General features: G+C 41.6%; 1 protein-coding gene across 1 annotated transcript in view; it reads left to right on the plus strand.

Annotated features, from left to right (window-relative positions):
• ano2b (anoctamin 2b) overlaps nucleotides 1-14,925 on the plus strand; it is an 82,120-nt gene that overhangs the window by 19,296 nt on the left and 47,899 nt on the right. The window contains exons 4-10 of the mRNA XM_073480668.1: nucleotides 6,273-6,371; nucleotides 6,495-6,646; nucleotides 8,035-8,089; nucleotides 8,190-8,241; nucleotides 11,877-11,932; nucleotides 13,061-13,108; nucleotides 13,911-13,975. Coding sequence (XP_073336769.1) covers nucleotides 6,273-6,371; nucleotides 6,495-6,646; nucleotides 8,035-8,089; nucleotides 8,190-8,241; nucleotides 11,877-11,932; nucleotides 13,061-13,108; nucleotides 13,911-13,975 — 527 coding nt within the window. The remainder of the gene's footprint in view (nucleotides 1-6,272; nucleotides 6,372-6,494; nucleotides 6,647-8,034; nucleotides 8,090-8,189; nucleotides 8,242-11,876; nucleotides 11,933-13,060; nucleotides 13,109-13,910; nucleotides 13,976-14,925) is intronic.

The following is a 14,925-nucleotide window of genomic DNA, read 5'->3' on the forward strand; positions in this document are numbered from 1 at the left end:
AAGGCTAACACATGCAGACAGACTAACACATTTTCCAATTCACCTTGCCCACATGCTTTGTACTCTACGTTTCACCTATTCACAACCAGTCATTCGCAACAAACTACTGAGTTACTGAAAGGCACCTGACATAAAAGGTTTTGAGGCTGCCTTTTAAAAAAGATGATTGTCAGAGCACAGCAATCGGGAGCATAAAAAGTCACAGATGAAATGTAACCGTAACTGTTATAGTGGCAACTCCAGCCTCCATTTATTTGTGTAAAAACGTAAAAAAACCTACATTTTGTTTCTATGTGCTCGAAGAAGGAGTCGTATCAGCTTTTCCTTCAGTGTGTTCTGCAGCCGGTGTTACAACTCTGCAGCAGGATGTAGCTGCTGTAAATGGACTAAAAATGAATGCTTTGCATAATGAGTTAATGCATAATTAAAATAAGGTGTCCGACCAATATTAGAACAGGGTCCTTGGCCCTAGACAATTTATGATCAAGTTCCTATTGTGTGTAGAAACAAGCAGCAGCAGGTTTTAGTGATTTTACAGTGAGTCAACACAAATGATCAGATGTGTGATTCAACAGGTAGCCACAGTTGTATCCAGGTTGATCCCTGCATCCGCCCACCTGCAGGTCTGGAGGAGATCCTGTAATGTCACCCCCTCCCTCTCTCCCTGCTGCCTTTACCTCAGCTCAAAGGCTCCTGCTAATAACCACCTTTCATGCTGTGTTTCTCTTTGTGTCTTTTAATTTGTCTTTCTCTGTGTGATACGTTTAGTCTCCCTCACACTCGTCCTGTCAGTGTCTTTATCTTTCACCCATTCTCACCATCCGTGCTCCTCTTGACTCGGTTTCTCTCGCCGCTCACCACTTCACTCTCAACCAAGCTATCCTATCACCCAACCGATCACCCTCTCATACTCGATGCCCCCCCCTCCATCTAAAGACGCCCCCGGCTGCGTCCTAGTTACCCCCCCTACAGAGATAAAGAGCTAATTGGAAGTCCCGCTACTAATTAACCTTCTCCAGGCTGAAAGGTATTTATATCCTCTGCTTTTTGATGGAGCGATAGAGGAGAAGGGGAGGGAGGGGGAGGAGGGGGAGAGGAAGGGAAAAGGAGGTGGAGGAAAAAGGGGGCGAGAGCAGCTGAGAAATGAATGCGAGCAGGTGGGTGGAATATAATGGATGATGGTGGAAGTTGGGTGCAAGTAAGTGAGAGAGGAGAGCGAGGTGTAGATGACAGTAGAAGAATGAGGTAGCTGCAGTGTTTTCACAAAACATCAATGAACCATTGCTTATTTATGAGTTTTGTGTCTGTGAATCAACAACACTGAAAAGGTGGTATGGGAGGGTAATAGGCCAATAAAAAAACTTCCAACATGTTTGTGTTCTTCAAGGAGAGACAAAAGGAAAGTCAGGCAACAGGGCTTATGGGAAATGTAGTCAGATTTGTGTGAGATGCAGTTTAACAGTTGTTCTAAGTGCTGTATCGTAGAATCACCATGACCTGGATGACTGAGAACCTTCATCAACACGTTTAACAGTTGTGTTGACCATTATTTTTTGTGTTAGCAGCAATTACACTAAGATATACGCTTCATTTGACATTCATTTATTTTAAAAATGTTGCATTAGAAAGTAAGGTTGCGTTCAGACCGATGTGAGCTCTCTCACTAACTGCAACACAATGCATTTCTTCCAGAAAGGTGGTTAATTGGCCCATCAAACACATGTAGCTCACACTCCTGGTAGATCACTTTGGGGAATATTTTGGGTAAAATAATTGTACGCAAGTCATAACCACGAGAACTAATATGCGTAAATGTGTAATGAGTCCTAGGATTCATTTTGCCTTTTGCTGCTGTGATCATGTGGGTAAATGAATTACAACGAGACAGCATAGACTTAAACCAATTACAAATGGAGGTGTCACAATTGTCAAATGATCATACAGTTTGGTGTTTTTGGCATTACTGATTGTACTTCGTATGATTGCAAAATTATTGTACAAATACGATAATTATTGCACACCTGGACGATGCAGCCCCCCTGTTGTTTTGCTGCCCACTTTAAATTTGAGGAGGAGTGTTGTCTGTTGTTCGGATGGTGTCTCGAATCTATGACCACACAGCTGCTATGTTCTACTTGTAACCATATTCATCAGACTGGGTGCAGTTACTCTATCATTGAAAACATAAATTGATATTTATTTTTCCTCCTGAAAAGAATCTGACTTCAAATTTTCACTCTTAAAGCGACATTATGTCAAGGTTGGCATTTTGTGCAATTTTGCACCCCCCACAGCTTCAGAGTGCAACACCGCTCGTAAATACAAAACCCAACAGAATCAGAGCAATTTGTACAAACAAAACTCATTACGTCATAACAAAGTTATGTGTTGAAAACTTGTATGTTGAAGTAAACATGTGTAACGCTGTGATCCTACCCTCTCACTGAAGTTACGTAGAGCAGAAACAAGTGATAGCGGGGCTGAGACAGAGACACCATTCACCATATTACAAGACACTCTACCATCAACATGATTTTGAAGCTGTTATTCAAAGATAAAAAGTTACATAATGTTGCTTCGATGAACACGAAGGAAACATTTTGATAAAAAAAAAAAAAGTCCTCAAAAATAACATGAGGTTGGCGTTCTTTGATTGCTGTTTCTTGGAGAAACAATCAAGCCAACAACAGCTTTGTAGGCAGGTTTGTGATTGAGGATTTATTTTTTTCTGTAAAGTGAGAAAAATTGCCACAAAAATAGCATCGAGTGTGGATGAGATTGACCTCCAGAAAAAAAACAACTCCATCTCTATTAACAGTCTACGGAAACTGCGAATATTTCTCTGATCGACATGACAAACAATAAGTTAACTGTTCCTAGCAGCCATCTTATATGCTGACTTAAAACCGCGTCCTGGGGAATAATATGTCACTCTGGCTTATTCTACCTTAACACTGATTGGTCAAGGCCAAAATAACACCCCCTGCCAAACAGATAAACAGCTACATAAACACAATGTTGCACTGAATAAAGGAGGGAAGCAAAACAAGCACGCACCATTGAGTTTATTGAGTTGATTTTTAAAGTTGTTTTCCACCCTACACTGACGGCCTTTAGTGCAAGTTAAAACATTAAATTAAACCTTCATGTTACCTATAAACAGTTGTCTCAGAAATATACATACATGTGTTTGTAACAAATGCATTTTAATCAAAGAGTGTTGAAGGTTTAGTTGATTTCCACTCCACTGTATCCCATTGTATGGCAAAGAACAGTGTGGATGTGACTGAGGCAGAGGATAATGAAACATTAGAGGAGCAAGAGTGACAGATAGTGAGTCAGCCAGTCAGTCAATCAGTCAGTGAGACAGTGTCTAGCGGGTAGCAGAACGTACAGTAATATGTGAGGAGGGGTGGTGGTGGTGAGGGGGAGTGAAAGATCTCAGGAGAGTAGGAGTCGAGAGAGGAGAAAGGGATCGTCTCGGGTTTCCATCATTTGCCATGCCACCTTTCTCTTGTCACTCCCCCCTTCTCACAGAAGCTGATGGGGGGTCTGAGGAGGGTAAGGTTACCTGGCTGTAGTCCCCTGCTGGCTCTGCTCTCTTTCATTTCTGGTTATACTCTCACTCACGCTGCAGACCAGGAGCCTCATTACAGAAAAAAATCCTAACCACTTGTCCTATCTTAGACCTGGTATCTTAGCTTAAAAAAACCTAACTAAAACTGGAAACTCTTCTTCAATAACCACTTGGTCCAGTCATGCCTGTATCTGTGTTAAAAATGTACACAAGACTGCCTGTATCCATGACAACGGCTGTGTCACCCACATGTCACGTGGTTAGCTGGCGTGCTATAATGGACATGAAAAGACAGGCGTTCAATTTTAGCTTCAATGTGTCAGAGGCATTCATCGCCAGGGTCTGGTAAATTTAAAGCTAACACGCTTACATCAATGTTAGCTTCTCCTACAGGCCAATGTGCCTTATTATGGACCCCACTGCTTTTCTTGCAAGACTTGCCCTACTCTGCCTCTGATTGGTTGCTCTTTGGTGGTTGAGTTGGTTAGAATTAGCCATGAATATGAGTTAACAGCCTCAGTGCGTAGAGGCGTAGATGCTGTATAATGTGTAGCTCTGGTTGTATCTGTTGTTTTTCTTGCGGTTCTGATACAGCGGTTTATGAGCTGTGGTTTCCCCGGTAAACACAGCAACCTCTTCGGCATCCTTCCGGTCTGCTGTTGTTCTTCTCAGGATCACTCCGTCCTCTGGATCCACTCTTTTTGCTGCTAGAGTGTCTCTTAGCTTAGGCAGACCCAACATGGATGTCTGTGGATGTCCACAGGGCTGCCCTAGTATGCTCTGCCTAGCCCAGAAACACAGCAGATGCGACAACCAATGTGTTTACCTGGGAAAGTACAACTCACAATCTGCTGTATCAGCTCCCCTGTTGGCTGTCTGCTTTAAAAAACCCACTGTGAGAAGAAAACAAAACACAACCCATTAACACCAGACAGCCACTGAACATACAGTTAGGAAATAGCACATCAGCTGGCTAATTCTTGTGTCATCTCTGGTCTGATTAGACAGTAAGCCAGGGGTGTACCGACCTCCCACCCTCCCTTTTGTTGTCTAGGGACTACCAGGGCCATGGAAATTTCTGTCAGATTTTTTATTTTTATAATTTATTTGACGGACAGACAGTGCCTATCAGTTGAACTCGCAGTAGAAGTAGCTTCTCCTGTTAAAAATGTGTGATGGAAGCATTTAACACGGAGTACCAGCACCACAAAGCCATCAAGGCTTTTGTCATATGGAAGGGGCTGTGGTTTTACTGTGGAAAAACAGTGTAGGGTGGGTGTTGCATGAAACTGACTGTCATCAGTGTTAACTTCTCCAACAGTTGTGGTTGAGTGGCCTTTCAATCATAACACCAGTGATGCTGTTGTTTCCGGCAGTTATTTTTAATTTAGCACAGGGTCTATGCCATCTTAGATTAGGATTCCTAACTCAGGACGGTTCTGTAATAGCTAAATTCAAATCTTAAAATAAGATTTTTTTCCTAAATGCATTTAGGAAACATGTTTCTTATAATACCAAAAAGCCTAAATTGTCCAATTTAACTCAGTTAAGGTAGGACTCCAGTCTTAGGAAGTCTCTGTAATGAGGCCCTGGCTCTTAATGGAGGAATTTGGAGAAACAGTTTTTCGTACTGCTCACAATGAACATGTTGTTTTTTTCTATTTTTGTTAAATTGTTGCCTTTTAGTCAACTATAGAAGACCAGAAATTAGTTTGTCAGTGCAGTGATATTCAGAATTCAGTCACGGACCTTTTGATGCTATTAAGAGCTGCCAATTATCACATTTTGCTAATGCACCTTAATACTAAATAATAATTACCGTGTGGGCATGATTCATTAGCAGAACAAGCTAGATGAGTCAGGATTTTATATTACATTCAGTAAATACCTTATTTCTGTTTGGTGGAGATGTTTTTAGGAGGAAAAATGCATCAAATGTGTCAGGAACAGGCTGCTACAACAAAGCAGTGAAGAAAAACAGCTCCAGGCTTTGCTTTGGGAACACAGGCTACATCTATCTTTTATAAACACCAGTGATGCTGCCGGCCAAACTGGTTAGCCAAAGTGTTTCAGTGGGTCAGGCTCATGGTAGGGATTGGTCGTGTGTGGTTCAGATGTAAAGTACAATTTGGATTTTTGTACAGAATGTTGAGCTGCAGCCAATTTTGAGGTCTGAAGGTAAAGGCAGCTGAGAGAGAAGCAATTGACTGCAGAGAAGTGCAGCACATACTGAGGTCTCTCCTGCTAAAGTCTGTCGGCTATATTGGATTGCAAAGCAGGACTGACAGATGGTCTGGTAAGCAGGTAGTTTCAGCCAAGCAATCTGGTGATGTATTTCCCAAAAAATGAAAGTTTAGGCTTTGAAAATATTCTTTTATGTAGAAAACTTTGGCTCAGTCACTTGTGGACAGGGAATAGAGACACGTTGGGAATCAAACCCACAATTCTATCGTTGTTAAAGCTGGTGTTTATGCTTGACACAGAAATGAATGTAACTGAGTGTGTGTGTCTTCATGGGGATCAATTTGAGGACACAAGGAGGACCCATTTGCAGCTCTCAAGCTAACGCATACCCAGTAAATCTGACCACATGACTGGGTAGACATGTTTTCTTCTGTTCCTGAATGTTCCTTACTGCATTCAGTTGCGTAAACGTTGTATCATATCTTTACATGAAGTTCTGTTTGTCTTTCAGTTAAAGACCCATGGCCCCAGCTTCACTCGTCTCCATGCGCCCTGGCCAGTTCTGTGTCGAGAGGCTGAGTTTCTCAAGATTAAAGTCCCCACCAAGACGGTGAGATAGCAGTTCTTGTGGTTCTCTGTCCGTATACAGCGCCTGTTTGTGTCTGTATTCTGTAAGGCGGAGTGTCCAACATGCGTAATAATTTGACTAATTCTGTATTTTGTGTTTCAGCAGAGTTATGAACTTAAAGAGGAAAGTGGTTTTGGGTCCAGTATGAGCACCGTGTGGAGGAAAATGAACCAGCCTTTCCAGCCCAAAGTCCAACATCAGGACCATGAACGTACCAAGTTTCTCTCACACTGCTTCTCCAGAGACAAAATCCACTTGTAAGACAAATACACACGCACACACACACACACACACACACACACACACACACACACACACACACACACACACACACACACACACACACACAGATACACTTGCTCCAGACACACAGATAAACAGCATAGCCAAATTTTAAATAAAGTTTAATTTAATTTTAAGGGTCTCTAACAATTTGTAGCGATTTACATGTATTACTCACTTTTTACTGGCCTTGTGTGAGCTGATTGCAACATGACCTAAAAAATGAGACCTTCCCTGTCCCTCTCGGTTGCCTATACAAGCCTGTGGATGATTTCTTTAAGCTGTTTAATGTTGCTGGACTGTGGATTTCTTTGCGATGGACTCGGGTCAGATTTTCCACGGCAGTCCAAAGGATGTGACTTTATGCATGTTCTCAAGCACCTCATCTCAGCGCCTCTCTTCGCTCTGCTTACAGGGAGCAGTAGTGAACGTTAGTTCAGAAATGGAGTCTGCTTACATAAACTGGCTTCCAGCACAACACAGAAGTTCCACAGAGCCTCTTTAAACAAAAAAAACACACTGTTCAGTTTAATGCCTCTAGTGATTACTTGGACTGGTACCAGTAGGTTAGGTGGCTAATGTTAGCTAATGTTAGCAAGCATGAGATAGATTGTTCTGTAACTGACACTATTGTGTCATTTTACTGACTTTATGAATCATTATGACACCACATGCTAATGATGCACTACAGTTTAGCATTAAACATGGTCCATGTTGTTGTCTTATGGTCATGCACCTGCTATTTAGCAAAGGTCACAAAGGCTCACTTTAAAGAAATACAGGATGTGGGGAGATTGCCCTCATGGTCAACCTTTGTTGAACATGTACTAAGTGATAAGAACAAAATGAAATGTCCCTGGTTGATTGTTACTCATGTAGTCTGTGCTAAGGTGCTATCCCTAACATAAGTGGCTATTCCAACCTTGTGCATGAAGTGATACTGATTGATAGTAGCCAAACAATATAATTTGAAAAAATAAGATCCTCTTCAATTGAATTATAAGAATTACCTATATATGAATTTATCATATATTTATTATTGTTCAAATAATGTATTTAAGTCTTAGCATAGAGCTTCAAGGAATGTCCTTCATGTTTTAAGATAAACTCTTACATAAGTATGAGTATAAATGATCGGATCCAATGATCTCCTCGACAAACAATGAGGATTTTTGTGTTCTGATCCATTAAGAAGGTTGACTTTACCAATAGGATTCTAATTAAGCTGGTACTTACATTAAAAAGTTCTGTATATTTGCATGTGATACGCTATCTAAATACAATAATGTAAAGATATAAATGCAGAAAATGCACGCTTTAATATGCATACAGTTTTTATATCCATTGTTTCTGTTTCTTTCAGGTACAACATCACATCTAAAGACACGTTCTTTGACAACGCAACAAGGGGCAGGATAGTAAGTGTTCATTCACATTTGAATCTGTTTGTCCTTTATTTAGCATGTTTGTCCAGGATTAGCTTGTATCTCTGGTTTAATGTTTCTTCATCTTTCTCAGGTATATGAGATCCTGAGACGGACGGTGTGTGTACGAACCTGTCAAACCATAGGTGAGGTGAAAAAACAGTCCATGGGTAAAACAGGATGCGTGCGAACACATGCAGCCTTTTTTTTTAGCCCTATACATTCTTCACGCTGACATGTACACTTTGACACCTGGTTAGTGATTAAATGAATGATATCAGATGGACCCACTGTAGATCTAATATGCTTGCTGCAGGCATAAGTGTCTGACAAACATTAATGATTTTTCCATTATGTTGGTCCTAGTCGAAAATGGTGCACAAAAAAATCGATGGCTTTACCCTCCTCTGTTGGCAAGCAGCAAGAATTGCAGGAACACAATCTGAAATCCTTTTCTACTTACTCTCCCCTTTCCCTTGAAGTATGATGGCCTGTAATTGCTTATAAACAGTCTAATTTTGGGGTAATTCCCAAAAGAGAACAGAGGTCTGAGAAGAATCTACTGAAGAGGTCATGAGTCACAAAACTGGTTTGGCAGCTGCTTGTTGTTTTTATGAGCCTTTGTAGTGGACATGTTGAAACTGGCCAGTCATTCATACTGAGGCACTATCCTCCATCAGTTCAAAAGGTGTCCAAAATGCCAGGAAAACTAAAATCCCAGCAACGAGTTGGGTAACAGTTGAGTCACCAAGAATGAACAGCATCTCTATGAGCCACCTGCAGACATATTGTTGTTATTTCCTGCTGTGGGACAGTAAAAAGCATGCGTATGGTCACTTCAAGGTTCAGATTAAGAAAGAAAAGCAGGTGCAGTGGAGCGCTTGTGTAACATCTTTGGCTGTGACACTGCAGGATAAAGTTGGCTGTCAACTGCATTACGAGGTTGTGCTGAAACTCTCAAATCCAACTGGACTGTTTGATAGACTGCAGGTAAGGTGGGAGGTGATATTGATATGCCCGCTGGGAGTTCAGTGGGGAGGTGAAGTGGAGTGCAGTAGACACAAAGAAGGAGTGCAATGATTGGATAATTGCATGAGACAGACACCTTTTTAACCCTAATTTGTTTGGGGATTGTTTGGGCTTTTTAGCAACACTTTGTACGTCACCAGGCTGTTCCTAGAAAGTTGCCTCAGCTGCATACACCCGATGCGATAAGGCTTTGTTCAGACCGCAAACAAATCAGATATGTCTGTCAGATCACAACCTCAAGACAGACTGACTGTCTGCACTGTTATTTGCAAGTCATGAGGTCAGATTTGCATGGGTTGCTGTGGCAATGAGGTAGACATGAATGACTAAGTATGCTGTTGACGTGGCTGTCCAACGCAGAAGCACAACAAATGGAGATCCATCGTTTGCCCTCCGGACAACCCCACTGTCAGGTCGCTGTGTAGCAGCATGGACTCTGCCTACTTCCACAACTTTGAACTTGATGTTAACATTATGTGTCATTTAGCGAACGACACAAAAGACATTTTGAAATCTGATTGCAGTGGCCAGCATCCAGACTGAGAGACATCTGCAGAAATGTGCTTGGAATTGCTTTTCAAATCACCTTCAAAACAACCTGACGCGCCGGATGGTTTGTTACCAGACACGGCCAGAAACTGTTTGGTAAAGGGCAAGAACTCCCCAAAAGATACTTGGCAGGTGATTGGACGACAGTAAGAGAGCGCTACCACCATCGGAGCCAGCTGGTGAATCAAACTCTTAACAAAGTCAGTCGAGATCCCCTTCTTACCGTGTAATATACTATCTGATGCTATACACATTTCCTGGGGAGGTCTCTGGGGAAACGATTATGGGTGATACTTCTGGTGCTTGACAGAAGTAGTGAAAGTAACAAAGTATAATAATAACTGATGCACAGGCTAATCAATGATAAAGTCGCTAACCCAGATTTTCCTGAATGAATTATGTGCCATACCAATCGCTCTAAGAAAGAGGATTAGCGTCCTGTCGCCATGGAAAATCCTGTTTGTGGTTTAACAGTCGACAAGTTCTTCAAAGGATGTTGATTGGTTCAACCACTCTGTTTTCGGCCACAAGAGCATAGCGTGAGACCTGGCAAGATGGATTTGCGAGATCATGATCACGTGATCTTGTGCCTCCAGTTGCCTTGCAAGGTAACCTTTAAATCTGTCTTGGATCCAATTTGCATGTGTTATTTTGATGTCCGACCTAAAATCAATCTGGATACAACCATAAAACTGGATACAACCTGTCTATGCCAAAAAACAGATTTGGGGTAGTCGTCTGAACAAGGCCTTAGAGATTAAAAGCCCGAGCTTACCCCATCAGCAGTTTCAGTTGTTAATGACTTTTGTAAGCAAAATTGTCTATCGAGATGGCAACAACAGCTACAAAAAGACACTATACATACAGCACATACATACAATACATGACATGATTGTGTCCATAAGAGACAAATGCATCAATTGAGCACACACGTTCATTTAGGTTAAAATGGGTCTTGCCTGAATGGTTACATATCTGTAGATTTTAATGACATGCAGATAACAGCTGCCTATGCATTCATGAGACCCATCAGTCCCATATAGAAACGAGCTGACACCGGTTTCATTTGCAGTGTTCCACCATATGTCTGCTTGGCGTCACCATCACAGCAGAAGGTCTCAGCCAGCGGGTACTGATGGAGCTGCAGGGCAACAAGGGGAGTGAAAATAGAGTTGCATCCCTTTAACCTCTATTTTCTCTTTCCTCCTCATTATTAGTGGTTGAATTTTGTCACACATGCACATGCAGAGCCCACTCCATGCGCCTCTGCTGCCCTCCTACATCTCCTCTACAAGTGGGTCATAACTTCCTGGGTCAGGCTGAGATTGAAGCAGGGGCCTCTGGGAGTTGTGGTTGTTTCTAGCCGGTTCAGTGAGCATTTGTGCGTTTGTGTGTGTGTGTGCGAGCGTTGGTCGTAGGATTCATTAATAGCACAGCTAATCACTGCATAGTTCCCCGTCCCCTTTGAGGCAACAATAATTAATTGATTCATTACTTTGATGATAGAGCCAGCTGCGTGTGCCAGGTCATCTGATGTGTCGGCCCTGACATCCACAGGTCAGGTCATCACTTCCCAAAAGAAATTTTCCAAAGACTAAAAGCGTACCAACGTAACCCAATCCCAGTCTGCCTGACACTGAAAAACTGAATTAAATTGCAGATACGGCTAATTTGTAATACATGGTGGTTGAATCTAAGCCTCCACTGGGAATACAGGGAAAAAAAACCTTCAGTTTCAGTTTTTTCAGTTAAGTTAGGGAAGTTTGGGGCATAATGGTGAGATCCAAGTTTAAAACCGCGCTGCTGTGGTGTCCTTGAGTGTCCTTGATCACAATCTGAATCTAAAGCAGAGAGAAGATGAATGTCATTTCCAGGAATCCGTAAAAAATCGAAACCACTGAGCAGTGTGCAGTAAGATGTATAACAGAAGGGGGTCTTTTACAACGGCTACCACTTTATTTCACGCCACATCTTGGTTACATTTGGTGTAAACTCACTCCTTAACGCCACTGACCGAACTATTACTTCACCAGCTGCTTGGATTTCTGTTTTAAAACTCAATGTTCAGCCCAAGCCTCAAAGTCTCAAGACAAATAAAGGTTAAAATGATTTACATAAAAGGTATATTAAAGATTGAGTGATGTCATCCAAATACTCCTTTGGGTTTGTCTAATGTCTCCCGTCCTCTCTCTCTCTTTTCCAGGCATCAGCACATTGATAGCTAAAGGCGTGTATGACTCTGCCTTCCCTCTCCACGATGTAAGTGTTCCCACTAGACGCCCGTTGGTTTCAATTTGTTTCACTACAATATTCAATTTGCAGAGAGTGGGAATCACACTCGATGCTTTGTTGGATCTAGTTCTATTAGATTTTTTGCACTGCATGTGCTAGTGGGTAGTGTGGCATTTGTTCTTTTACCGTAGCTGTGTGACCAGAAATAAGAATGGAATTAAGAATGGATTTTAATTTTTAACAGCTGACATATATCCTCAGTAGCTGATCTACAAGGGAGTGTTCTCAGAACAATCCCTGCTCTCAACATGATATGATAAAATATCATTGAATAAAGGAGAGAATATTGAGTGACATACACCATTATGACATATGCCTGAAGCAGGTTTTAAGTCTCTGCAGGTTGATTTCCCAATAGAATAAAGGAGCAATGTAACAGAATGTAACAGTGTGCATGAAAATGTGCTGCCTACATGAGCATTTTTAATGTTGAGTGATCTTTCTTTGACATTTTTTATTATATTGAGAACATTTTGACAATTTGTGTGTCATAAGCAACCCAAAGTACCCAGAATTTTGAATCCTAGGAACTAATTTTCAAGGAACTAAAAGGTTCGTTCAGTCCACGAAGATGAGTCTGCTGACGCACCTTTTGGTGGCCACCCCAAGATTTTCAGTGACTCCTTCTGCCCCACCCCAAAAAACTTCTGGGGGCGCCTCTGTGTGTGACTATACAATCGGTCCTTCTGCTGTATGCTTTCTTCTGTAATTCCATGTTGATCTGTTGAAGCATAATGAACAAAAAAACAGTGCAAATTTTGAAAAATGGTGGCTCAAATAAAATGCTGCATCTACTTGACCAATCAGAAATGTTCAGCGCTGCAAGCCCCACCCCAAATTTCTTGTACTTTTAGAAAGTACTACCCCCTGAGCAGGGACTTTTTGGGGGTCAAATAATGTCCCAGAAATTGAATTTAGACCCTTGTCCCTGAGGTGGAACTGCGCTGAGTTCCTCCAAAGATTCCCTGGGAAAAGGTCCTGGGATGGAAACGTGCCTTTAGAGCATGTCTTGTTGCGTGAGTGAGTTAAGGACAGGTTTCTGTGTTTCCATGCCTGTGTGCACTCATGTTTTCACCGTCTCTTCTCGCTCCTCAGGGTGACTACAAGGTTATCGGAGACCTGGAGGAGAGGAACGACCGACAGGTAGACCCACCTTTCTCTTTCTCTTCCTCTGATTCTCTTCCCTCTCTCCACTTTTTTGTCTAATGAAAAGCTACAAAAAGTCTTTTTCTGTAGACAACCGCTGCTCCAGTACTTCAGAGGTTGACCTTGCTAGTGTGATTTCCTTTTAGTACGCAATAAGACGAAGATGTCTAGTACCTAAAAGTCTGCACCTTTTAAACTTCCAGCAGCTGAAAAGCAAGTCGACCTCCACCAAACAATGGTTTCATCTGTGTCTATCTTTTCTCCCTCTTTCTTTTCTGAGATTGTTCCTCCGTCCCATCTGTCTAACACTGTCACAGATTGGAGTTTAAGTTCAGTAAATATTTCTCAGACAGAGATGCTCTCGAAGCAGACAGACAACAATCATTGTCTGAATGTCATGAATTTCCAAAGACGGGGAGAAAAACAAAAACTGCAGAGTGGAAAAACAACAGCAGACTATGAACTCTGGTCAAAGTCTAAGCTCAAAGTTTCTTCTTTATTCAAGCATCATTGTGGGAATTATGTTAAGAGCTGTTGAAGCAGATAATCCACTGTGATGAGATGATATTCCTTCAGCATCAAGAGGCTTCATAATATTATCTTCCTCATACTTGATCTTTGTTTCTCTTGCCTTTGGGATATTGTTCAACCACTCAGGTGTAACTCAAGCATTCTGATTATTCTTGTCTCCAGATCAGCTCTATCTCTGAGGAGTCCTTGTTGATTTTCAGCTTGCCACAGCTGGTAAACGGACACGACAGCATACACCCACACTCTCTCTGTCTCTGTCTGTTGTCAGGTTCTGCATGAGGAGTGGGCCAGATACTCAGCCTTTTACAAGTACCAGCCCATTGACCTTGTCAGGTAACATGAACATCATCAGTCAGTCAGTAACTCACATTTCTTCAGGACTAAATGTTTCTGTTTCATCTAATTTGCATCTCAGGATAACTGTCATAGCTATCTTACATCTGACTAGCAAAAGACATGCAAATATTCAGGAGTTGCAGTGCATTGTGGTTTGTGTAGTTCACTAAGAGACTCTGTTATTAGGCAGGGTTTTACCTTTGAATTCTACACTGATTCCAATTGCCAACTCCATGAGCACACGTGGAATATTTTCAGAAGTCAATTGTGTTACAATATTCACATGCCCCTACAGTATGTACAACATGTCATAGTTAACATATTTGTTCTCCATACTGGTCATGAAGTGATCCCTTTCCAGCATTTTGACTCCATTGTAAGACAAAATCCACTACAAATCAATTCTAATGCTCATCTAAAGTTAATATGAAGCTTCAGCGGTCTGAGTTAGCCACATCAAGGAGTTATCTCCCAAAGTTATTGTCTTTTTAAAAGGGAATTCTCTCTCTGGGGATTCTCTCGCTCCCTCTTTGGCTAAGGCTATAATGACCAATGTATTTCAGTGTACATATGAATATTTGCATGTGTAATAATTAATAATTCCTTGTTAATTGTAAGACTGAAAATCTAACCTTTCCTTTCAATCAGAAATAAAGAGGGTAACACTTTGTAGGGGTGATCCGTGCTACTAGTCCCGGCAGAGTCAGCTAATACGACCGCTAGCTGCATGGTTAACCGTGCTTGCTACAGTAGCCAACAGCAGCTGCAGTTAGCAGCAGGTGGCGGTTAAAGGCCATGAAAACGTAATTTCTCAGTCAGGACTTGGTCCTACATGAACACAAAACATTCTGCTGAAGTTTATAGTCTTTTAAAAGAGAGATTTAATGAATTTATTTGTTTTTGTCTGCAAAAACATAATGTTACATACTTCTGTGCACCAATGAGGA

The sequence above is a fragment of the Pagrus major genome, chromosome 14, assembly GCF_040436345.1.
Source record: "Pagrus major chromosome 14, Pma_NU_1.0".
NCBI classification, from domain to species: domain Eukaryota; kingdom Metazoa; phylum Chordata; class Actinopteri; order Spariformes; family Sparidae; genus Pagrus; species Pagrus major.